The 26401-nt window shown below is 38.0% G+C and overlaps 4 protein-coding genes across 13 annotated transcripts; 2 read left to right on the forward strand and 2 right to left on the reverse strand.

The window, feature by feature from the left end:
* Positions 1-255: 255 nt before the first annotated feature.
* Positions 256-16219, reverse strand: LOC129242954 (evolutionarily conserved signaling intermediate in Toll pathway, mitochondrial). 3 transcript variants are annotated; one of them, XM_054879936.1, is made up of 3 exons: positions 15119-16163; positions 14701-15023; positions 256-488 (listed from the first exon to the last, which is right to left on the reverse strand). In XM_054879936.1, the coding sequence occupies exons 1-2, from the start codon at positions 16065-16067 to the stop codon at positions 14713-14715; spliced, it is 1260 nt and encodes a 419-aa protein (XP_054735911.1). In that variant the 5' UTR covers positions 16068-16163; the 3' UTR covers positions 256-488; positions 14701-14712. The 3 variants fall into 3 exon arrangements, with proteins under 3 accessions (XP_054735911.1, XP_054735901.1, XP_054735919.1); XM_054879926.1 differs by lacking the exon at positions 256-488 and adding an exon at positions 13557-14631; XM_054879944.1 differs by lacking the exon at positions 256-488 and having other exon boundaries at positions 14642-15023; positions 15119-16072; positions 16146-16219.
* Positions 530-13590, forward strand: LOC129242925 (GTP-binding protein 2). 7 transcript variants are annotated; one of them, XM_054879914.1, is made up of 4 exons: positions 530-610; positions 11528-12274; positions 12354-13184; positions 13252-13590. In XM_054879914.1, exons 2-4 carry the CDS (start codon positions 11531-11533, stop codon positions 13519-13521), a joined length of 1845 nt encoding a protein of 614 aa, XP_054735889.1. In that variant the 5' UTR covers positions 530-610; positions 11528-11530; the 3' UTR covers positions 13522-13590. The 7 variants fall into 7 exon arrangements, with proteins under 7 accessions (XP_054735889.1, XP_054735855.1, XP_054735880.1 ...); XM_054879880.1 differs by having other exon boundaries at positions 536-795; XM_054879905.1 differs by having other exon boundaries at positions 536-672.
* A 1103-nt stretch (positions 16220-17322) lies between the features above and the next one.
* Positions 17323-24698, forward strand: LOC129242906 (protein dispatched). Of its 2 annotated transcripts, XM_054879840.1 has the most exons (12): positions 17323-17540; positions 17606-17821; positions 18001-18804; positions 18864-19046; positions 19210-19301; positions 20131-20408; positions 20473-20740; positions 20840-21072; positions 21139-21293; positions 21388-21641; positions 21753-22736; positions 22818-24698. In XM_054879840.1, exons 2-12 carry the CDS (start codon positions 17684-17686, stop codon positions 23080-23082), a joined length of 3654 nt encoding a protein of 1217 aa, XP_054735815.1. In that variant the 5' UTR covers positions 17323-17540; positions 17606-17683; the 3' UTR covers positions 23083-24698. The 2 variants fall into 2 exon arrangements, with proteins under 2 accessions (XP_054735815.1, XP_054735807.1); XM_054879832.1 differs by having other exon boundaries at positions 17323-17821.
* Positions 19156-20124, reverse strand: LOC129242973 (uncharacterized). The gene has a single exon (XM_054879956.1). The coding sequence runs from the start codon at positions 20017-20019 to the stop codon at positions 19363-19365; it is 657 nt and encodes a 218-aa protein (XP_054735931.1). The 5' UTR covers positions 20020-20124; the 3' UTR covers positions 19156-19362.
* Positions 24699-26401: the final 1703 nt, after the last annotated feature.

The following is a 26401-nucleotide window of genomic DNA, read 5'->3' on the forward strand; positions in this document are numbered from 1 at the left end:
TGGCAGTTCTGCGCTGAATATAAATCCGGTTCGTACCGATTACGTTGATCCGACTGTCGTGGGGTCCACCCGTCGAATTAGTTTACTGCATAGGTATATGATACTGACTTATAAATATTCTTGAAATCCGTGGACCATTTGTGTATGCTTTCCCAATGATAAAATTCCAAAATTTATATTTTCATTATCGCTTTCACATGTACAAGCATAAATTCTTAAAATATCACTCTCAATAAAAGTGGTACCAGTGAAAAGGCAATGGCAGATTAGATACAAAGGTAGGTTCTAGAATCGCAGAGAATATAAATGGCCGAGTAAATTCAGTTTTGATGTTCTAAAAAACGAATTATTTGTCAACCATCACATCTATCGTAAACTAATCCGTTAATGAATTTTGCACAATTCGGTGGTTGTTATTAGGATATAGCAGCAATATCGTAAACAAATTGCGTCGTGTGAAGTCTGCCTTACAGAATCCGAATGAAACCCTGCAATGAAAGAAAAGTAAACTGGGAAACTCTGCTATTTGTTGACGCGTTTTCAAGAAATAGTTTTACGTCAGTTTGTGGGAAATAAATAAAAGTTCTTCGTTGTACAGATTAAATACAAAGTAAAATATAGAAATACTCAAATGACGATATAAAGTTTTATAAAGCCGTTTATATATAATTTGTGCGTGTTTAAATCATTACAAAAATTTAAAACCCACAATGATGTGAATGTTATTGCAAAATTGCACGAAATTAAGCTAGTTTTGGATCGGAATTGCATCAGACATTTGACAATCGTTAAACGGTATTAGTATTATTTGGGGATTTAGCACTGCGGCCTGAAAAATCGATTGCTCCCGTTCATGGGTTCAGAGAATTTATCTGGTTCAAACTTTCTCAATAAATTGTAGTATTTTTCTTATTTTATTTCCGGAAAAACTTTCCTTTACTACCACGATATATTTGAATGGGGGGCGGAGGGGGAGGGGGCGTGGCACCACCCACCACGCCCATTAGAAAGAGCAAGGTCACACCATTATAACTGTGAAAGTCCCAACCTCCTAGGGTCCCTATAGAACCCCCAGGAGAAGTTTAAAAATTAGGTTTTTTTCGACCACATTTGCAGTTTGTACTGAAATACAGTTGAAGAGAAGAGAATACAGGCAGTCGACAACCCAGCAAGCATTTAACTTAGGTTTTATAATTCATAGCATTATGAAAATGTTGTTTTATCGTAAAAGTTATGAGTGCCGATGGCGAAAATTTAGGCGATTTTTATTCCAAATTTTCAGCTTTTGTAAAAATATTTGTTTTTGTAATATATATGTATATTTGAAAGCAAAAATGCGCCGCAGGCGAAAATTTGGACTAAAAATCGCGCGATTTTTATTCCAAATTTTCAGCATTTGTAAAAATATTTGTTTTTGTAATATATATGTATATTTGAAAGCAAAAAAGCGCCGCAGGCGAAAATTTGGACTAAAAATCGCGCGATTTTTATTCCAAATTTTCAGCATTTGTAAAAATATTTGTTTTTGTAATATATATGTATATTTGAAAGCAAAAAAGCGCCGCAGGCGAAAATTTGGACTAAAAATCGCGCGATTTTTATTCCAAATTTTCAGCATTTGTAAACATATTTGTTTTTGTAATATATATGTATATTTGAAAGCAAAAAAGCGCCGCAGGCGAAAATTTGGACTCAAAATCGCGCGATTTTTATTCCAAATTTTCAGCATTTGTAAAAATATTTGTTTTTGTAATATGTATGTATATTTGAAAGCAAAAAAGCGCCGCAGGCGAAAATTTGGACTAAAAATCGCGCGATAATAATATAAGAGTTATTCCCTTTATGTTGACTGGGTTTTCTCATTTCGCTTTGTTCTTCTCTCTCTCATCGTTTGTTTGACAGTTCGCTCCTCACATTTATTCTGCACGGCATTACAAACGTTTAGAAGAACATTTGTAATAATAAAATTCTAATAGAATTTCTAGTATTATTTAGTGAAAATAGCTTTAAATCAAATCTTCAATTAATAAAGAGTGTTTATAAGTGAATTCGTTACTTTTCTGTGTTTGTATTTAAGTGAAATAAGCGTCTGTAATAGGGCATTTTTTCAAGCTTATGCAAAAAAGGTGCATTTTTAACGTTAAATATTGCTATTAATTCTTAATTTTAATTTATAAAAAGTAATATAAATCAAAAGGCTGATATAGTGACTACATTTGCGTGTTATAATTTTTAAATTCGGTCCACGCACTTAGACATTATAAGCAAATATATCGTGGTAGAAAAGGAAAGCTCAGCCTTATTTCCTCTTGTAAAATAAGTTTACTCAGTTGTTTTAATATGAAATAATCTATGAAACTATAGTATGAAGAAATTTCGAAAGGTATGCAAATATAAAACCAAATTATGTTATATTGTGCAATGACTGAGTATTTTATGCATTGTTTAATATTTCTTTGTTTGCCTAAGGAAAATTGGCCCGAGATAAAAAAAACGTCAACGCTTCTTCAACAGATATGAATGAGCTTTGTTATGCACAATAACAATTCTATTAGATATTGTAGTAAAAGAAAGACGCGAATCTTAATCAAAATAAAAGAAAAGCATTTTTGAGAAATAGCTATAAAAATGAATATACATGCATATGTGTTTGTTTTGAGTTCTCTTGTTTGTCAAAATGCCAAAATATGATGAAATACATACATATGTATGCAACATATACGTACATATGTACATAGTTGACGCCAAGTGCATGGAACCTCATATCGTTACTGCAAGAGGCATAGATGACCAAGAGGTGCATAATCTACAAACAAATTGTCTAGATAAGTAACTGATTGTAAACTTTGTAGTCGGCCAAAAAATTGGAGATTCCAAAACAAAGTGGTAGATTTACACTCTTCTTCTTCTTAATTGGCGCGATAACCGCTTACGCGATTTTGGCCGAGATTAACAAAGCGCGCCAGTCCTTTCTTTCTCGTGCTAACCGGCGCCAATTGGACACACCAAGTGAAGCCAAGTCCTTCTCCACCTGATCTTTCCAACGCAGAGGAGGCCTTCCTCTTCCTCTACTACCACCAGCTGGTACCGCATCGAATACTTTCAGTGCCGGAGCGTTTGTATCCATTCGGACGACATGACCCAGCCAACGTAGCCGCTGGATCTTTATTCGCTGCGCTATGCCTATGTCGTCGTAAAGCTCATACAGCTCATCGTTCCACCGTCTGCGATATTCGCCGTTGCCAACGTGCAAAGGTCCAAAAATCTTGCGCAGAATCTTTCTCTCAAACACTCCAAGCGTCGCTTCATCGGGTGTTGTCATCGTCCACGCTTCTGCGCCATACGTTAGGACGGGCATGATGAGAGTCTTGTAGAGTGTTAGTTTTGTTCGTCGAGAGAGGACTTTACTACTCAATTGCCTACTTAGTCCAAAGTAGCATTTGTTGGCAAGAGAGATTCTACGTTGGATTTCAAGGCTGACATTGTTATCGGTGTTAATGCTGGTTCCTAAACAAACGAAGTCTTTTACAACCTCGAAATTATAACTGTCAACAGTGACGTGGGGGACAGCTATTGGCAGAGCAGATAGACGATTCGACGTTCAGCACTGTAAACGACGACGCCCCCACTAGGGTAGTGGGCAATTGTAGCAGCTCGCCTGACATAACAATTGCTAGCGCTGGTCTGATAAATAGCATAACCTGGCGACCTATGCTATCGCTTGCATCAGACCACTTGCCCATTATCATCTCGATCGAGAGACCCGCCGATTTTGTTTCCGCGGATCACCGGTCATATATCAACTTTAACAAAGCTGATTGGACCAGATTCGCGGAATTTACCGAGAACATCTTCGCAGCCCTACCCACTCCCACCGATGTGCGCGCAGGCGAACGCGCATTCCGCAAGGCGATTACAGCCGCCGCGGCTCGCTTCATACCTGCTGGACGGATCCGGGAATTACGTCCCAATTTCCCAGCCGAAGCAGCCGTTATGGCAAACGAGCGTGACCGTCTACGCCAGGCCGATCCCGGGGATCCTCGTATAAAGGATCTCAATTTGGAGATCCGGCAACTGGTCACTCAACATAAGCGGACCAAATGGGTAGAGCATCTGAAGTCCTGTAACTTCACCTCTGGTGTGAGCAAGCTCTGGTCCACCGTAAGGTCCCTGTCGAATCCGACGAAGCACAACGACAAGGTGGATATCACCTTCAACGGTCGTACTTCGTCGGACCCGAAGAGATGCGCGAGCTACTTTAGCCGGCAATTTATATTGCATCCTCCGGTCGACAGATCCAAGCGTTGTGCCACCAGACGGCTGCACAAACTGCCCTACAACAGTGCACCGCTTACTTTCACCAGCGACGAGGTTCAGGGGGCCATCAAAAACATGAAACCATCTAAAGCCATTGGCCCCGACGGACTAAACATGCTGATGCTGAAAAAGCTGGGTCCATTGGGAGTAGAATATCTCACAAAGGTCTTCAACCTGTCTATGGCCACTCTCATCATTCCTGATAAGTGGAAATTAGGGAGAGTGGTCCCACTGCTGAAGCCTGGGAAACCCGCCAACCAAGGGGAGTCTTATCGTCCGATAACTCTCCTTTCCCCAGTAGTGAAGACACTTGAGGCCCTTCTACTCCCACTCCTCACTCAACACCTGACTCCAGCCCCACACCAGCATGGTTTCCGTAGAGTGCACAGTACCACCACGGCACTCACCGTCATAAACACCCAGGTAAACCGCGGCCTCAACCAAAACCGCCCCTGCGAGAGGACTGTCCTAGTAGCGTTGGACCTACAAAAGGCTTTCGACACAGTCAGCCACGCCACGCTACTAGATGACATTTTACAGTCGACACTCCCGCCAGGGCTGAAAAGGTGGACCGCGAACTACCTGAGTGGTCGTCACTCGTCGGTAGTATTTCGAGACCAAACCTCAAAACAAAGAAAAATAAAGCAAGGAGTACCGCAGGGTGGTGTCCTTTCACCCTTGCTTTTTAATTTCTATATTTCGAAACTCCCCCAGCCACCAGAGGGAGTCTCACTGGTCTCATATGCCGACGACTGCACGATAATGGCGTCGGGCAATGACATTGATGGCCTATGCTCAAAAGTAAACGACTACCTCGCCAGCCTTTCTCGCTTCTTTACTGCGAGAAACTTAAAACTTTCTCCCACTAAATCCACGGCGACCCTATTTACCACCTGGACAAAGGAGGTCAAGCTGCCACTTCAGGTTCACGTCGATGATACCCCAATTCCGATGATAAACAACCCCAGAATTTTGGGAGTCACCTTTGACAGCTTGCTCTCCTTCTCGGCGCACACAACCGCTATTGCAACGAAAGTACAGAATCGCAACAAGGTCCTCAAGTCGCTTGCCGGCAGCACTTGGGGCAAAGACAAAGAAATGTTGCTGTCGACTTTCAAAGCAATAGGCCGACCGGTTCTGAACTATGCCGCGCCTGTCTGGTCGCCTGGAACCAGTGATACGCAGTGGACGAAGCTTCAGACCTGCCAGAATACTGCCATCAGGACCGCGACAGGATGTCTCCTGATGTCCCCTATTCACCACCTACATGACGAGGCGCACATGCTCCCGGTTAAGGAGCATAACAAAATGCTCGGCAAGCAGTTTCTGCTTGGGTGTCACCGTAGGCCTCACCCATGCAGACACCTGCTCGAGCCTGAGCCACCTCCCAGGCACATCAGGAGACACTTCCTCAACTACGTGGACGAGATCCAGGACAAAACGGACAGACCTCTCCAGGATCAGACAGTATACAGACAGGCTATTAACGACATTCATCGGGAGACACTTACCACCTTCCTAAGCTCCCGACCCCCGAATGCCGTTATCGGAGTCCAACCACCACCTATCGCAGACGAAGAGCTCCAGCTTCCTCGAGAGTCCCGCGTAATCTTGGCACAACTACGTTCTGGATATTGTAGCAGGTTAAACTCCTACCTATCCAGAATCGACCCCGACATACTAAACATATGTCCTGCATGTGAAGGTACCCCGCACGACACTAACCACCTCTTCACATGCCCCATCAAACCCACTCATCTAACACCTCTCTCCCTCTGGACCCAACCCGTCGAAACTGCCAGTTTCCTGGGCCTACCGTTAGATGAGCTAGACGAAGACGACCGGTAATTTACACTACACTGACAGGGCGAAGATACTGCTACAACAACAACAACAACAACAACCTCGAAATTATAACTGTCAACAGTGACGTGGGTGCCGATACGCGAGTGCGCCGACTGTTTGTTTGAAGACAGGTGGTACTTCGTTTTGTCCTCGTTCACCACCAAACCCATTCGCTTTGCCTCTTTATCCAGTTTGGAGAAGGCAGAACTAACAGCGCGGTTGTTAAGGCCGATGATGTCAATATCATCGGCATACGCCAGCAATTGTACGCTCTTATAAAAAATTGTGCCTGAGCGATTAAGTTCTGCGGCTCGTACGATGCTCTCCAACATCAGGTTAAAGAAGTCACACGACAGCGAGTCACCCTGTCTGAAACCTCGTTTGGTATCAAACGGCTCGGAGAGGTCCTTCCCAATTCTGACGGCGCTGCTGGTGTTCAGCAACGTCATCTTACATAGCCGTATTAGTTTTGCGGGGATACCAAATTCAGACATAGCGGCATACAAGTAACTCCTTTCCGTACTGTCGAATACAGCTTTGTGTGTGAATATTTAGTCGATGGTAGACTTTCCAGGTCTGAAGCCACACTGATAAGGTCCAATCAGTTGGTTGACGGTGGGCTTCAGCCTTTCACACAATACGCTCGCTAGAACCTTATAGGCGATATTTAGAAGACTAATCCCGCGGTAATTGGCACAAATTGCAGGATCGCCCTTTTATGGATTGGACAGAGCACACTTAAATTCCAAACGGCAGGCATGCTTTCGACTGACCATATTTTGCATAGGAGCTAATGCATGCACCTTACCAGCTCCTCGCCGTCATGTTTGAATAGCTCAGCCGGCAGTCCGTCGGCGACCGGGGCTTTGTTGTTCTTTAGCCGCGTTATCGCTATTCTCACCTCGTCATGGTCGGGTAGTGGAACGGCAATTCCGTCGTCGTCGATTGGGGTATAGGGATCTTCACATTCTCTATGACATGCGCAGCTGTCACCGTTTAACAGGTTCGAGAAGTGTTCCCTCCATAATTTAAGATTGCTCTGTACGTCAGTCACCAGATCGCCGTCTTTGTTCTTACAGGACAACGCCCCGGTCTTAAAACCTTCTGTAAGCCGCCGAACTTTCTGGTAAAATTTTCGGGCGTTGTTCCTATTGGCCAGCATCTCAAGCTCCTCGCTAGATTTACACACAAACTATTAAAATGTCTATTAATTCTGAAGCGATATCTCTCTAATATAACGTTCTTCCAGCAAACGAGCGATATATACATTAATTAGGTACCCATCTATAAGTAATCTAAGGTAAATAAGGAACAACATCAAGACGCACACCACAAATAGGAGCGGGAGCTCGGCCAAACACCCAAAAAGGGTGTACGCGCCATTAAATATATATATAATATATAATATATATATAAATAATTATAAAGGTTGTTTTCGCAAAAATGCTTTGTAAATATTTTAAACAACATACTGCTTGAACAGCTATGTAAATACTATGTTTGTCAACGGTATACTGTAGTTTTCCGATCTAGCAAATAGAGTTGCTTGCCTTTTTTTGTCACATATATTTCATTATTACGTTTTCGCATGACATTGGTCAAAATAACAACATTAGATGAGCTAAACAAAGACGACCGGTGATATGCCTCACACTGGCAGGGCTACCATAACTGTTAAAACAACAACAACAACAAGCTCGAAATTATAACCATAATCCCAAGATGAAAGTTTTACAAAATTTCGTCGTGGCTTTGAAAGAATCCAAAGCGTTTGCTGAAGGATTATTTTAAAAATTAAAATATTTTTGAGTTTTTTCGCGTGATATTCATTTAAGGCAAAACAACTTTGCTGTCATTTTTTCTTCCTCTGCTATAATACCGAACTAAAAACGTACAAATCTGTGTACCTATTATAAAATCTCTTAGCAACAAATAAAATTGCTGCTCCAGTTAGGAATTCGTAGAGAAAAAGTGATATTTTTGTGTACTTTTTTTTTTTAACGCCCTTTACTTCAAAAATAACGAATAATCAAATTTTTTTAGTTCTGTCCAAGTAAACCTCGTTAATAAAAAATTACTGTATTCGATTATACTAAAATCGCATATAATGAACAAACGAATTGTTTTTAATTAAGTACCTTAACGAACAAAAAAATTAGTTTTTGAAGGGAAAAAGTGTCCACTAAATCAAATATCGACAAAACCATTGTAAATGAAATCAAAAATAAGAGGAATGTGGTCTTCAATATATATATACAGGGTGGGCCATATAGCGTTTGCTTTTTGAACCACCTTTTTTTTGAGAATGGTAACACAAATGACATGTCAAATGTGTTCATAATTTACTTAAAGGTTTGACATTTACGAAATGGGACGCTTGAATAAAATTGGGAAATATTGAAAACCTATTTCCAAAGTGGTGAGTCTTTTCCTTCTTTTCTGATTTTCACATCGGTGGCTACGTCAATAAGCTAAATTGTCGGATTTGGGGCTCAGAAAATCCACACGTTACTGTAGAGAAGCAAATGCATCCACAACGAGTCACTGTTTGGTGTGGTTTTTGGTCTGGCGGCATCATCGGGCCATTTTTTTCGAAAATGAGCGAGGAGACGCGGTTACAGTAAATGGCGAGCGTTACCGTGACATGCTCAACGAGTTGTTTCCAAAAATTGAAGAGCATGACATGGACGACATTTGGTTTCAACAGGACGGTGCAACTTGTCACACTGCCAAAGTTACACTCGAACTTTTGGCTACCGTTTTTGAAAACCGAATAATCAGCCGAAATCCCGATATCAATTGGCCGCCTCGGAGCTGTGATTTAAGCCCTTTGGACTATTTTTTGTGGGGAGCCGTTAAGGACAAACGCAATGCGAACCATCCAGAGACGATTGATGCTTTAAAATGGCCTACTGTAAAACCAGTCAAGGCAGTCATTTGAACGATATTATTTTTCATTCATAAATGACAATGTTCAATCTTCAAAATAAAAAAAAGGTTTGAAAAAATATTGATTAGTTTTTTTTTATAGCCTATTCAAAGAGCAAATCTTACATGGCCCACCCTATATATATATTATTATATTAAATATATAATTTGTGAAAGTGTTGAATTTTTCTTGTTCTAATATTATATGAAATGCGATATATTTTCATATTGCGAATGCTAATATTTTCGTAATATCGACTTATAAAGAGATCACTTTAAGAAAACACCCCTTATGTTATGTATATATGAATTCAGTTCTCTGTTTCTCTTTTTTCACCGCTTAACATTGTCTTGTTTGCAGTCGTTGGTTTACAGCAGTGTTGCAATAAATCGATTTTTAGTTATAAGAGTTTCTTGAGCGTATTGCAAAAGCAAGGAAAACAAACAAAAGCGCTTCCTCTTAAGATATACTGTTAGACTAAATTGAACGAGAGATAAAGGCAAAAAATATTTGTATATATATTTATTGGCCGATTGAAAGAAGGAAAATTAAGCACAGGTACATATATAGTATGTAGTTCAAGCGCATATGTAGTTTGAAATGCAAAGTAAAGCAGAATAGTGGTATGCTTTGCTTTAAACATAAACAAGCCCAGCACAGTCAAGGTCATCAAAGTGACTGAAATCAGTTTTCGACATTTATGTACTTTTGTTTTTTGTTGTTGCAAATCGTGAAATTTTGTGAACCAAATCATGTTCATCCATGAAAGCAAAAGATTACATATTGCATACGAATGTTTTATAATGTGCATAGTATTTGTGTGTGCATAGCTGATTTGTGGAACAACATCAAGACGCACACCACAAATAGGAGGAGGAGCTCGGCCAAACACCCAAAAAGGGTGTACGCGCCAAATATAGCTGATATAAAGAAAAACAATCACCGTAAAATATCAGGCGGTAAGAATTTGGTAAAGGCGCTCTTTCGTATGTCCAGTGTTTTGCTTTTAAATCAAGTTCATGGACACATGCATATTTTAAGATAGATTTTTTCTGCTATTCTGCTGTTGAAAAAAGTATACGAGTCAAAAATAAATTAAGCGGAAAAAATTGTCTATTTTTTGGGCTGTGCCGAAGTGTTCTCGCTGCAATCGGGTCTATGTTACTGTGCGTTCAAGTTTTGTGTTTCAATTTGCGCACACGTTCAAGTCAATTTTATTCATGTATATCCTGCTAAAGGCCGGCACTTAAAAAGCATTCTACAAAGTCTATGGGGAATGTTGCAACAACAATAAGCTTGCTACTGTGAAATATTTGTTTTCACCAGTAATATAACAAAAGAATAGAATATAGTCGAAGTGACGAAAAATAAATTTAAAGGAAAAAATAAAACTATTTTCGGACCCCTGCCCCACGGCGTTCGCCATAGCTGAAACATTTTTTTTCGACCCTTGACATTCAATGACAAGCCTGCTTCCGAGAGTGGTTCTACAATGAAAGTCTTCTCAACAGCACCTAGCAAATAATGTATGCGCCGATTGAAGAAATATGTAAAGGATTGTGCAAAACTTAAGCATTTTTTTCTAAAATATGTAATAGGACATATTATTATTATTATTATTATTATTTAGTGACTGGTATGAATACCAGTACTAAAATTATGTTTGAGCATTGGCTGCATTGGCCATCAGCTCTGTGTCGTCTGTGGGTGTCTGGATTATTTGTTATATTGTCATTTCGATAGTTTTAATGAATTTGCTTATTTTTTCGATGTTTGAATGACTGGGAATGGCGAGGATAGGACATAACTTGTTAGGGGTAGGTAGGAATAAAAAATAAAATAAACTTTTAAATAACTAAGCTTTTGAAGAGCTAAGTAATTTTGTCTTATAAAAATATTTCTCTAGCTAAAATGCGTTTTTCATTAGTAGTGAAAAGGCTAAGCTTGAATTAAAATAAACGAGTAATTATGATGGGTAAACTACCATTTTTACAGCCGTAGCTTTGAATCATGACCCACTTCAATTTTAGATAGTATACCAAATTAAAAAAAAAAATGCTGCAGAAAATTGTAGTAAGAAAAGTAAAACAAAAATAATCGTTAGCTTTCAGTTCTTTAGATATTTCGGTTACCTCCACCGGTAATACCTTACAGGAGCCATTCAGCACTTAGGGAATTAGTTTGATTTGAGAACTCAGACAGTTGAAAATCATTTACCTGTAACGTTCGATATTAACAGTAATGCTGGTTTCATCTCCAATAGTGAAAAAGTTGAAACCATTAATGCCTCTTACCCTCAAATCGTACCAATCAGTAAATTTTTCAGAATGCTTATTTAATTGGTTCACCACATAGCCATCGAAAGCTCTATACGTCAAAAAAATATCCAATTCCTCGATCTTTACATTACTAATGATAACTTCAATTGTTCTACAGACCATGGATTGTGGACTCTTAAGTCTCTTCGATCCCGATGAGGGAATCCATGATATCGACAAAACAAATAACAACCGTCCAACTCGGAGAAGTGAAGCAAAAAATCGCAAGTCCGTGGGAAAATCAAAAGTAAGCTCACATAAAAAGGTCAGTGATTGCGGGAGTGGCAGTAGCAGCGAAGGAGAATTAGATATGCAGAATAACAAAATTATTATTGATTTCGATCGTGGTATTTTGCCACCCGAACCGCAATTAGGAAATATTGAGTACAAACTGAAACTAATCAGTCCATCTAAGCATCGCTTTGAACACCTTGTTACACAAATGAAATGGAGACTTCGGGAAGGCAATGGTGAAGCAGTTTACGAAATAGGCGTATCTGACTCCGGGCATTTACACGGACTTAACGAAAAGGATATGAACGCTTCACTGACCACACTTAAACAAATGGCCCAAAAGTTAGGCGCCAGTACCTCAGTTTTACGACGGAAATATGTTGCTACACGTCGATCGGTGGCTGAGGTTTTAGTTCGCAAAATACCTGACGATCAACATAATATTGAGATTCGAGTTGCAGTGCTTGGTGGCGCCGAGGCTGGCAAATCCACACTGCTAGGTGTGCTTACACAGGGCGAATTTGACAATGGGCGTGGCTTGGCTCGGCTTATTATGTTTAGGCATATGCACGAAATTCAATCGGGTCGCACTTCTAGCATATCACACGAGACTCTTGGATTCGATTCTGAGGTAACATGAAATTTCAGTCTATTAAGTTCTAGCTGCAATAAGTCAATAAAATTTTTTTTTAACTTTCCTTCAATAATAGGGTACAATTATCAACTACAAATACAATGAAATGATGACAGCCGAGGAAATTAGCGATCGCTCTACAAAGTTGGTCACATTTATGGATTTGGCAGGTCATAGACGCTACATGCGAACAACAGTGCAGGCACTGTTAGGCTATTCACCCCACTACGCTATGCTGGTCGTATCTGCTGGAAGCGGATGTACCGGCACTAGCAAGGAACATCTCTCTATTGTCCGCGCTTTGGATATGCCGTTCTTTATCGTGGTCACCAAGACGGATATTACTAGTCCGGATCAAACAGTGCAGGAGCTGCGCCAACTTCTTACTTCGGTAGGATGCCGAAAGGTGCCGTTTATAATTACAAATGCAGATGAAGCTATCTCGGCAGCATCGAATCAGGTCTCGGAAAACGTTGTACCGATATTTTGCGTTTCAAACGTTACTGGTGCTGGACTCAATCTTGTTACAAAATTTCTCTACGTTCTATCACCGAGTATAAGTAATCTTGAAAAAGAGCGTTTAGAACAAGAGTCGAGTGAGTTTCACATAGACGAAATTTTTCGAGTAACCGAAGTTGGTCCTGTAGTTGGTGGCTTGCTAGTAAAAGGCGTGCTCACAGAAAATATGCAGATGAAAATTGGTCCCTTGCCAGACGGAAGCTTTCATTCCGTTAATGTACATACAATTCATCGAAACAAGGCACCGTGCCGTGTAGTGCGTGCGGGCCAAAGTGCTTCTCTATCTTTCACTCCCAATCAGTATCTTCCTCAGCTTAGAAGTGGTATGGCACTGTTGGCCGATACTGGTGATCCTGGCGACGAACCATACGGCACACTTTTATTCCAGGTGAGAAATTAAATTCACTGTGCATCCTAATAGTACCGAATGGGTTGAATTTTGGCCTTTTTTTTAGGCTGAAGTGTCCGTCCTGTTTCATGCGACCGCAATTTACGTAGGTTTCCAGACCACTATACATATAGGCAGTATTCGTCAAACAGCAATTATACGAGCCATCGAAGAGCGTGAAAAGATGGGCACCAATGACAGCGCTTCAGTTTTGTTCCAATTCTTTGGACATCCTGAATATGTACGACCAGGCATGCGTATGCTATTTCGCGAGGGCACAAGTAAAGGAATTGGTGTAGTGACGAAAGTATTTCCTCTCAACAAATCCGCCGGATAAATTGAGTAAAAATGTAAATTAACTAAACTACTTAATTGCGAGATTTAATAAATATAATACTTAACTTTATTTAAAGTACTATCATATACATAAATACGTTTTTATAATCTATGATTCAACGTGAATTCACTTTGTGAATTAGCTCTCTTAGCTTTGTAGAAATGTGAGTTCTAGTCATAGCCATAGTTAAAATTACTTATCTGTGTAATATTCGTATATACTACATATGCATATATGAAACAATACTACTGTGATTAACCATCTCCAAACACACTGTATATACAAAGAGTGTTATCCTTGAAAATTCTCATAAAATTAGGTTTGATGCACAGATACCTCATTAACGAGAATCTGCATATGTAATCAATATGTATTTTAATATGAGTGTTAAATTTATTCCACGTTCTATCGTTGAGCTCTCAATATTTAAAAGTCCTTAATTATTTATGGATTTATATAAGGTAATAAATTGCGTGTTCACAGAAAGCCAACACTTGTAAATGCTATTTAAGTATAATATATATGACAGGATGCACTGCTTTTTGTTAATTATTTTGCTTGTTCTAATACATAGTGCGACAAATTTAATTTTTTTAATCACGCGTGAGACAAAACCCAAATAAGCGCTGTGCACGTCAGAAATCCTTTAGGATCGGAATAAATAACGAACATACGAACCATATAAAATAATGCGAGAAATAAATATATTAAAATATATGAGAAATCTTGAGAATATATTCTTTTAGATCAGCTTTACTATTTCCGATTTAAAAGCTATAGATTATACGAGGAATTTTCCCATTGCTTACTAAAAGCTGAGGCTAAGAGAAAACTTTCACGGATGTTTAGGTTAAATCTTTTAAAAGCATTTCTCATATGCTTGAAAAAGGATAAGTGTAAATAAAAAAATAAATTTCATTCATATTCCATTTGATTCCAAATGCTTTATAATCATTATGTTAATACTTAAACTTAAAAGTCCTTTTTAAAAAATTCCTCACGTGTTGGTGAGCTGGAAGTTCAGATTATTTACTACTGATTTTCTGATGTGTGAAAGTACTGTCGCACTTGCGTTATATTTGATTCCAATAAAAAATGGAAGATGATATCCTACAGATTTTATATGTTTATTATACTCAATAATAATATTTTAGTTTACAGGATATGGGTTGTATCTACCTATTTGACTGATTAATCGGAAACTGTTTTGCTTGGACTTTCGTTGTCTTTGCCTGATTTCATTGGACTCTCTATCTCAATTGCTCTCGCCGCGACAGCAGATGTAAACCTAAATAGTACTGGTATTTCCCCCAACGCTGGGTTTCCGTTAATCTCCAGCAATCGTATCCAGGATAGTAACGAATCTTTGGTTGAAGTACCCGTGGCGCATATTGCGAATATTGTACCGTCTTCTTGCTGATGAACTGAACGGTTTTTACCAACTTGATTCTGAGGTCGTGGCATCGCTGTGCCAAAGAAAGGCGCCCCTAATTTTGAAACATCTAATAATAGCAGAATGTCAGCAAATAGCTCAAACAAGTCATAAAGTTTAAGGATATAACTTATAACATATTTTTATAAGTAAATGTTTACTTACCATCCGTATCTTCGTGATCTTCTTGTAGACTCTGTAGGAAATCTGGATCTGGATCAGCACGTAAAGTAAAGTAGTTAATAGAGCGATTTCGCAACCAAATCAAAAACGGGCCTTCTATATAGATGGCTTTGTGGCGCTCATGAACACGTAAGAGCTGAGACTGCTCCACGCTCATTCCACTTACAATCCAAGTGTCATCAATGGCATCTTTCACAGTTTTAGTTTCGTATAGCGAAACCTTTGACCGTACATCGACTGTGCACATCCGTTCTATGGCTATTTTAGCAATCTCCAGTGTATCATCTGGAACTGGGTTTGGTAGCGGCCATGGCGATAAATTCTTAAACTTGGGCATCCAGTACATCATACGCCAGTACTTTCGTAACGGATGCCCTCGACGTCCAAATATATTCAGCAGCATAGCCTCCATTTCGTAATCAGGAATTACACCCAAATCTTCCATTTGTTCTAACAAATCTATTATGCACTGCTGTTGCTTGGGGTAATGCATGAATTCAGCTTGAAAAACATTGTTGGGTATAAACTTGCCTTTGGGCATAACGTTGATTAGAGCTTTATACACTTCTATATCGTGTTCCACACCAAAATCAGCCATATTGCGGAGAGCAGCATATATAAACTCCACATGATTGCGACGGTGAACGTCACGCTCAGTGAATAGTTCCAACATAACCAGGTACGACTCTCTAGTTTTGTTTGTTACGTTGGCGAAAGGATTTTGAACTGCTGGTAGCGGGGGTTTACGTATTTTCTGCTTTTCCCCATCTCCACTAGTATTGCTGTTACTTTGTCCATCACCTCCATTCGTAGCTTTTGTGCAATAAAATCCACGGCTACATTCCATGCACGATGTGGCAGTAAAAATCTTGAAGGAGTTACCATTACTTTTTAATTGCCCTCTAAGTAAATTTGAAAGTTGACGCAGCATCACTACTATAAAATATCCATTTATAAATATCACTTACAATACGATTAAATAACCCGGCTTTTACTTCAGACAGCTTACCAGGCTTTTGAGAGCAATTTTGAGCAATCAGCTGAGTAAAATCAGAGTTGTTATAATATGTTTGTTCCTGTACACTATAAAAACCAAAACAAAAAAATTTTAAACATAAATATCAAAATTACCTGTGTCATCATTTGTGAAGTAAACATGGAGTAATTTTTATTAATACTTTAGCAAATAAGAATAAATAATTCCATTGAAGTAAACATGGAGTAATTTTTATTATTACTTTAGCAAATAAGAAAAAAACTAAATAATTCCATTGCTCGCCAAGTGAAAAATGTCTATGTATGGTTTTAGCCGCTTAGCGGAATATTCTACTACAGTAAGCCGAAACCTACAGGATCAATAAATAGTGCAATCTTTGGATCACACTTCGGGATCAATGTATTTATTAACCATGTAGGTCTTCTCAATACATAGTATTCATAACACACAAATGCAGCTAAAACAAATGAAATAAATGAAAGACAGTGGGCCCGCACCTTAAAGACTTCGTGTACTTGAAAACATAGCTGTCAAAACACCAAAGTGGCATGCGATGAATCTCATGCCATAAGCTCTGCGATGAGCATTATATCGTATGAGATGATTTGCATGCTATGAGCGTTCGCAAGTCGAGACACAGGGAGGTCATATACAAGTGATTAGGACTTCAGTTCAGTTTTCCAAATTACAAGAGGCACTTAGAGAAATGTTAATAAGTTAATGTCAGTAACTTCACCTCACTTCTGGGTCATGCATTTAAAGACATTAATTGCCGAAAAGTACAGCAAACAACACCACGCATAATACATATCTTCTTACGCGGTAATCTAAAAAAATTTAACAGTTTTATCTTCCACACATACTTCAATAAATAGTCGTTAATATTATGATTTTTCTGTTATTTGCTCATTTATCTGATAAACCCTTTAGGGAGAAAAGGCATAGATCGAAAGAAAGTTTTAAACAACAGAATATGGGCTTTAAAAAGTACTACGTAACGAATAACAAAGGAAATTTTATTATTTATACCCCTATAATTGCAATTGCTAGGAATTCTATATAAGAATTAATGGAAAACAAACTATTATATTTATCTCGTGGGGACAGCGTGTAATAGTAAAACATAGAGGCAAAAAATCAGTGTTGCACTTTTTCAAATTGTTTATTAATAAAAAAGGAATAGAGGATATGGGCAGTGCTTATTGTCCTCGCATTATTTGCTTAGTAAATACCTGTAGTCGTTTTGTTTTTTGTTGTATTTTCATATAAATTTGCAAATGTTATATACACATCTAAACTTATTGAAAAGTGTATGAGGCCATAAGTGCGTGTAAACGGTCGTGATATATAAAACTTATAATTAGTAGAAACAAATGGAAAGCTAAGAGGGATATTTGGAGAAAAAAGGTTCAGAAAAAATTTACATGAAACTATGAATGACAATATGATTAACATATAAATATATAAAAAAGGATGTAAATGCAATATAAGGAATCCTATGGACTAGTCGTGAGTGAAAATTGTATTTGTCTGAGGTTTATACTGTGGTTATGCACATGCTTTGGTATTACAACTTCTTGGTGCGGCGGCCTTATCTAATGGTCCTGGCCGTAGCCGTTTTGTGTACAGCTTGCATCACAGTGTCCTTGACCATGAACACAGCACCGGATTTTAGTGATCCCACATTGGTATGCGCGCCATTATTACTTAACTTATATATATTTAACGAAAAATGTAACGTTTGTAAGGGAATTTGAACGATTTTTGTATATCTTGAATCATATAAAGTAGATATAAAACTCCAACAAAAACAAGACTGAAAGCATATAAAATTTATTGACTTCGGTATTATTTAAATTTATTGTAGGGCTTTGAAACGCGGGGTACAGTATTAGGAAAGCGTCTAACCGCTTGGAATAACCTGCTACAGGAAACAGGCCCATTTGGCAGCCTTGTGACCGATCCAAATGATTTGCGCCATTACAATACCATTAATCATCACCATATGAATAAGAAGCGCAAGCATCAACTCCACAATCGAGCACATAAGCGCAAGAATCAAAGAAAACCAAAAAATCCGAAACAACACAAAAATAAAGAATTACATCTAAGTAAAAAAGTTTTATTTCTGAAGAACCGATTCAATATAACAACTCGGAAAAATAATGGAAGCGACCTTTTACCAACTCAATGGAATGGTGATAGTGGTGTTTTTCGTGATTATGAAATTACGAATGACTCCTTGTCATCCATGGAGCAGTCGAATAGAAGCGAACATTTTGAGTATGGGCGTAATACGACGTCCGTCGACGAGGACTACCACCGCAAAAAGGTCCAAACTAAAAAGAGTACCTGGAACATACTCAAACAGGCACCAATGCCACCCTCTTGGGGTCTAGATGGTCCACATGTGGAAGGTTATTTTTGTGATTCGCCATCTAAGGATTACTCTCATTTCGTTGTTGAGCGTATTGGACCTAATGCCACGGATTCACTTTTCGACCTTAATGGACTGCTAGCAATGTGTCAATTACAGAATCAAATTCTTGCTATACCAAGTTATGGAGAATTTTGTCAGAGAGAAGAACTCACTGACACTTGTTGTCGGCCATGGTCATTGCCCAATTATGCTGCGCTGCTAGTCAATAAGAGTTCCTGTTTTGATTTGAATGTATGAATTACGTTACTCACTTAATGGCAGAACATGTGCAAGTTTTGATTTTATTTCAGACTGAGGACGTCGTTATGCTTCAAAATTTATTGGTGATGTGTTTCGAGTACTATCATGATTTGAAGTTGAGTAACGACTGCAGCGAATTCAGCCCGTGTACAGCTCCAGCCGAATGCACACGCGGCAACATTGTTTTCAATATTTTACACTATTTGACTGACGTCAACTTCATACGAATGAATGTAAGTATATAAATATATTATATTAAGAAATTAAGTAAATACAATACTTGCTAAATATAAAGTTTGATAAAAAAAAGTTGATAAATTTAAAAATTTTCTTCTTAGCGCATTCAATATTTAATGTTCTATATATTTGTTTATTTTTAACATAATTTTTTATCAGGACACAACCGTATTTTTGAAATATGCAATGATATTTGTACCTGTGGCTTATACATCAAAAATCCTGCCGTTGTTCCATGAATGGGAAGATACGTAAGTACATAGCATCCTCTACTCGCGAATGCAGACATGCCATGTTATTTATTCGTTTTGATCAATAACGCCTATTAGTATAACGATCTATTGGTCCATCCCTCATTTTTTTCTTTTTCGCTTGTTCTATAGCAGGGATATCATAGCTAGCTTGATATATAGTAACACCCGTTAAAAACAATTTATTCAATTCATTGTGCCAATCCTTCCTTTCCGGTTTGAAAATAACAGCATATAGAGCATCCTTAAAACGATCCAATTCTTTAACGCGGTTGTAATATGTACCGTAAGTGGTTTCATAATATTTCATATTGCTTTTTTCATGTGCATTTCTTAAAAAACGTCGGGACTCCTTTCGTGACTCAAAACAATTTGGAGAGTAAGTAACCATGTAGGTGCTCTTTTCTAAATCCCTTAACATTTGTTCTATTAATTTAGTATCCACAACAGGACATCGAAAATTCATTTTATACAATTCCTTCTTGCATTTTTCCAAACGGCTCACAAAATCTCTGTATTCTTCTACACCGAATTTTGTTTTGGGCCATATTTTGCTTTTCACTTGTGACCCATTTACCTGTAGGGGGTACCAAAAATGATTGCTGATGAGCGGCTCATCACACTGTTCGATTTTCGCATTCGCTCTAATGAAAGGGGATTTTCTTGCTCTATAGTTATGCTCGTATGTGGTAAGATAGCTTCCGCAGCATTCGAACATTTTGCAATAAAAGAATATAGAAGAGGAACGACGATTTTCTTTTGATTTATTCTTTCAAAAAATGAATAAACGAAATTTATAGCTTAATTTTATTTTTGTTTTCATTTCCAGTGATTTGAAAAATGAACTTGTACAAGTTATGTCGATGGATTTGGGACTCGAAAACGAGCTTTTTAACGAGTCTTTGCTCACAGATGTTTGGTTGGTGTCGTTGGGCGGAGTTTTCGTTATGACTTGTATTTTTCTGTATACAACTTCGCTATTTATAACATTGATGGTCTGTGTGGCAGTGATATTTTCGTTGGGCTTAGCCTATTTCGTCTATACTCTTGTATTCAAGATGGCATTCTTTCCATATATGAATTTGCTTGCTGTGGTTGTAATCATAGGTAGCATTTCTTTAATGTCATATCAAAACAGATTACCTACTAAATTACTTCTATTTAATTTAAGGCATAGGAGCTGATAATGCGTTTCTATTTGTGAAAATTTGGCAATGCGTTATAGCAGAACGTTTTACAAAATCTACAAAAACAACAATCGCGTCTCATACCGCCACGTCAGTTGCCGATGGTGGAAATGAACATACAGAGACATTGCAGAGCTTAATGGCGTCCACATTTCATCATTCAGCATTGTCTATGTTTGTGTCTTCACTAACAACTGCTACCGCATTCTTTGCGTCTTATACCAGTTCCATTACGGCTATTAAATGCTTTGGGTATGTTGGAATATATATTATGTACTTATGTATCTATGGATACGATAACTTGCCGTCAAGCAGTATTTTAAAATTAGTTGTTTTTTCTTAAACTTGCAGTGTATTTGCTGGAACTGTAGCTATTACCAATTATTTGCTTATGATAACTTGGCTACCTGCAGTCGTCTGCATAATGGAACGCTTGTCTGCCTGTACGGCCTGCAATAGCAAACTTCCCTTGCAGAAGTTTCTGCTCATGTTCAATAAGTCAATTACAAAGTCCAGTCACCTTCTTGAATCAGTTATTACAAGGGCTGTGATGAATTATGCTACAATATGGATTTGTTCATTCGGTAATATAGAATTGCAGATCAAATATAAACATATTTATTACAATGTTTTACGATTTCTCTTTGTAGGAGCGATAGGACTATTTAGTTCAGTTATTGTATTATACGCGCCAGGTCTACAGTTGCCAGAGACCTCCCATTTTCAATTGTTCGCAAGTAAACATCCATTCGAAATTTATAATAGCAAAATGAAAAATGAATTCTGGTTTGAGAAATCAATGTCGGTAAGCATGATTCAATTATACCTACATATGTACAGATAAAATATAAGTTATTGTTATTGTTATTAGTAACTTTAATTATTTTTATAATTACAAGGCCTATGAAAATTTTAAATTACCACTACGCTTCGTGTGGGGCATTCAAGCGGTCGATGATGGAGACTATACTGATCCATTTTCCCGTGGAAACTTATATTATGACAATACTTTTAATATATCTACGAAGGCTGCACAAATTTGGCTGTTAAATTTTTGCAAAAAAATAAGACTACAACCATTTTATGAAGTTACTTTTGGTTTATTGCTGTCAAATTGTTTCATTGAAAATTTTATTTCACTAATGGATCGCATGTGAGTTCTATGAGTTAATAGCATATACATAGAATAACTCCTACTACGAATAGTTTTGAATCAATTATAAAATATCGATATTATAAATATATATTAATTGAACAATTCCAGGTGCATAGATGGTATGGACAATAATGACCGCACACCATGTTGCGATGTATCAAAGTTTCCCTTTGAGCCCCACGTTTTCGACATTTGCTTGCCAGAAAGTATGTCCTTGCTCTACGCCACACCGCGCCAATATTATACACCAGGTGTTGCTGGGCCAAGATTCTTGGCGGAGAAGCAAACCATTGATATGTCACATGGCCATCACGAGGATGCAACAAACAATGTTTCGCAAATTAGTACGCTGCCCCCACCAAAAGTTAAAGCTTTAGTGATCGAATTCGAATCGAATGTCGTCTACACAACGGCTTACAAAGAAGTGAAAACATTTGTTGAAACTGTTGAGCAGTGGCTAAAGGATGAGTTTAATTCAGCACCGCCCGAAATGCAGGGCGGCTGGTTTACGAGCGAACTTAAATTCTTCGACACACAAGGCACGCTAAGTCACGATACCTTAGTGGCGATTACTGTGGCAATGAGTGCTTCGCTAATTGTTTTGCTTTTGGTCACCTTGAACGTTTTGGTATCGCTGTATGCTGTTGTAACTGTCTTGCTCACAATCTTTACGACAGTATCCATACTAATACTACTCGGGTGGAAGCTAAATGTGCTGGAAAGTATAACCGTGAGTACTGCGATTGGATTAGCGGTAGATTTTAGTTTACACTACGGTATACACTACCGAATGTCGCCGACGAGAGAACGTCGGGCCGCTAGCCAATTTACCTTATCACGGATTGTGAGTCCAACATCGATGGCCGCAATCACTACAGGTGTTGCTGGTGCTTTAATGCTAGCTTCCAACGTACTGCCGTACATACAGATCGGTTTGTTTTTAGTTATTGTGATGGTTGTCAGTTGGTTATTCGGAACGTTTTTTCTAATGAGTCTTCTGAAAACAGCCGGGCCGCAATATGGTTTCATGCAGTTCAATTACCCGTTAATAAGTAAAGGATCGTCAACTAGTGGCAATAAGTATTATGAAAGGTAAGCGTTTACAGAGGCATGCCGCATAACACGTGTACATCTGAATAATTTATTAATTTTGGTACTTACAAACGTTTCTAGGAAACAAAGCCAAGTTATTGCCAGCGAGCAATTGCTTACACCATCGAGCTCGGCAATCGGCGAGCTCATTAATTCGGAAACACACGAACTTGAGTCGCTCACATCAAGTTCCTTAATTAAAACGATTTCTGGTACTGAAAGTTCTCATCCCCTCAGTGCTGATTTCGAGCACTCTTTCAATAATAAACTTGATATATCATCCGTAGTTGATCACAAGGGTCCGTCTGTTGAAAGTTCAATGTCTGAGTTACATGCTACAAACTAAGATGCCTACACAACTATTTTTGGTAAAGTGCATACATATGTATATACTATTACATATAAATTTTACATAGTAGTTACTAGAATTTATCATGGTTATGCAATTAATTAAGTATATAGGTATATATTACAAAAAAAAAAGATTTATTATGACAACATAATATTAATGTTATTGCGCCAGTATTGTATCTATTAGTCTACTATTACTGAGTTCATTATTGAATTATTGCAGACACATGCCAACATGAACGAAACAAAATTTATGGTTAGCTAACTAATAATAATCAGAGTATAGCCATATTGTTAAGTACTGGAGAATTAATTGTCGTAAATGCATCAAATATTTTAACTAGATAGGTATATGAAATACAAAAAAATTAAAAGAAAGCATTTTCGATGTCATACAGCTATTTGTTTTATATGTTTCTGCAAATTCAATTATATTTGTTGTGCGTGTCACAGCGCCTTCTTAATCACTTGCTGAGGTAGCTTGTAGCTCTTTTTTATTATTTGTTTACGTTTTTTATACGAAAGATATGTATGTAGTATATCATTCTTAATTGTTGGTACATTTTTCTATATTAAAATTTTTTTACATATAGTATCAAAATTCGCAAACGCTCTGCCAATATTTTTAATGTTTTTGTTGTAGCAGCACAAACATTCCCCATACATGTACGGGAATACTGGTGTAGTGAAAGTCCTTGGCCGGATATAAATCCGGGTCGTTCCGGTAACGTAGAAACGACTGTCGTGGAAACGTGTGCTGGGGTATCTTAGTATTGGCTGCCGGAAATTGTTAAAAATACTTTTTCGAGAAAAATTTTGGTTAGGATTTTGGTGAATTTTGGTGTTGATATGTACACTTATTTATTAAACATTTCTAATGTAAATAAAAATCACCTGGTGTGGCTGTAATTGTAATAAATGGGAAACCTGCAAAGTGAAAATATGTTTTACACCACAAATTATAGTATTTACAATGATATCCATATGTACTTCTAGTAAGCATAGGTATATACATGTATGTATGTATAAAGTGCATGTGCATGTTCATATAGATACATTATACAATAATGTAGGTATGTTGTTAATTATAAAGCCTTGTGCAAATGCACATAGGAGAAAAAGCATAGATATTTTAATGTAAGTTGAATAAGCGTTTTTTATGTAAAATGTATAAATATCTGATGGTATTAATTAGGGATAATTTCAAATCAAGCAATTGTTGGATTAGGTTATTCAATCTGTCTAACAAACCTACACTTATACGCTATGAATACATTCCTAAATGTGCATGAAACCTTACGTACAACTAATATTTTGATGTTAATGGCCAGACACATATAAATCACATGATCAAGACTAAGGAATGTTGTGAACAAAAGGTGCAAAAGTCAATAGTATGTTTACAATATATAATATTAATATATGCGAATATAGAAAATTTAAGAAATATCTACGTATATAGTTAAGTTAAGAGTTTAAGTTCAATGTACTTCCACTGTCAAAAGAAACAAATAATAAACGGATTATAATAAGTTAACTGTGATATGATAAAAGATAAAAGTTGAATTACCGATAATTGAATATAATCCAGAATTTATGTACTTATGTATATGTATGTAATAATGAAAATTTTTAATAAAGATAGTGTTCATTTAAATTGAGCAAAATCATTCGAATTATTTTAGTAAATCAGGTATCTATCTATAAATGTATGGCCGCCGCAGCTAAATGGGTGGGTGCGTAACTGCTATGCGGTAGGGGCCGTGCTCGAAACCCACTGTGTGGTTGAAACACCAAAACACGATCTGATATCAAAATCTACAGAACGATATCTAGTATAACACCAATGCCATTATATATAAAAAAAAAACAAATCGAATTCTTGCGGTTTATAATTTGGACCTTAGTAAGGTGTAAGAAAGACTCAAGGTGTATTAAATAAGACGTGATTGTTAACTCAGTATGGCTCTCTTTTAAGGGACTATTATTCCAAAAAATAAAAGCAAACGAATTAAAATTGGTAAAATTTTTGCTACGACAGCTTTGTCAAATTCAATCACAAATCGTTACATACATTTTGGTTGCTCTTACTGGTGGTTGAGGAAGCTGCGAAATATAGAGGTTGGAAAGCAAGGGACCGCTTACTTTATCCTCTTCTGTTTACCGATTTGATTTCGAAATGCTACTAACGCCCGTCGACCACACAGGCGTTTTGGGGACCACCTCTTCATTCCGCTTATGTTGATTTACCAGCTGCTTTATCCGAAATCCCCGGGATCGGCTTGACTAATGCGGTTACGCTCGTTTTCTAAAATGTCTGATTCTGCTGAGAAATTAGAACGAGCAGTCGAACAGGTGTAAACAGCTGTGATCACTTTGAGGAAAGCGCGTTCGCTAACGCGCGACCTGTGGGAATGGAAAGAACGGAGAAGGGCTCAGCAGCATTGCACAGCGGTGCGGTATACGGCGCCCCCTTCTTATCACCTGGCAACGTGCTCTTCATTTATCACTCTTATATCGTGATAACTGTATGACAGCGGGACCAGAGATGCGCTTTGTGATATTTATTCCAACTATTTTTGTTTGTTGGTAAAGACCTGATCCTTCGAGTCGGTTATCCTAGCACCACACGTTGTCATGAGTATGAACTCAGGTTGCACCATGCCGCTCAGAATAGCCAGCGATACGAACATCCACACCAAGGTTGTGCAGCGTCAGCAGCTAATTCAACGCATCACGAACCTGCGCACCAACATCCATCTACTAAACAGCATGTCGCCGTACATGTTGAAGATGAAGCTGCAACTGGTTTAACACCACTTTGGATCACAATTTTGTGAATTAATTGCGTTACTGGTGATTGGATGGATGTATGAAATTTTCGCTATCATTTGTCAGAAATCCCTGATTCCGAAACGGTCAAAATAGTGACGAAGCACACGGTTCGTTGACCGTGCGGCAATCACAACCAGCAATCACAGTGCGTGGTGGAAAACAAATATTCCAGCAGTTATCTGCGTGCTTTGCTGGGTGACACAGTTGCAGGTAATGATGGTTACCCCCTATATCGTCTTCGCTCTGCAGGGCATAACGGCAGAACGATACCTTAAAAGTTAAATAAAGGGTCAATTTTGGAATGTTGAGCACTGCAATTTTGTGACATTCATAAAGCATGTCTACAAGTATGTTACAAAAGGAAGTGGAATGGCATCTCCACCAGATGGGAGGGCTTGTCAGTAACAATGAGGCGGTTTGGAGCATATTTTCATTTCCTATACACGAATTCCATCCTCTGTGATCCATTTAGTTGTGCC

Source organism: Anastrepha obliqua, chromosome 1, assembly GCF_027943255.1.
Source record: "Anastrepha obliqua isolate idAnaObli1 chromosome 1, idAnaObli1_1.0, whole genome shotgun sequence".
NCBI classification, from domain to species: domain Eukaryota; kingdom Metazoa; phylum Arthropoda; class Insecta; order Diptera; family Tephritidae; genus Anastrepha; species Anastrepha obliqua.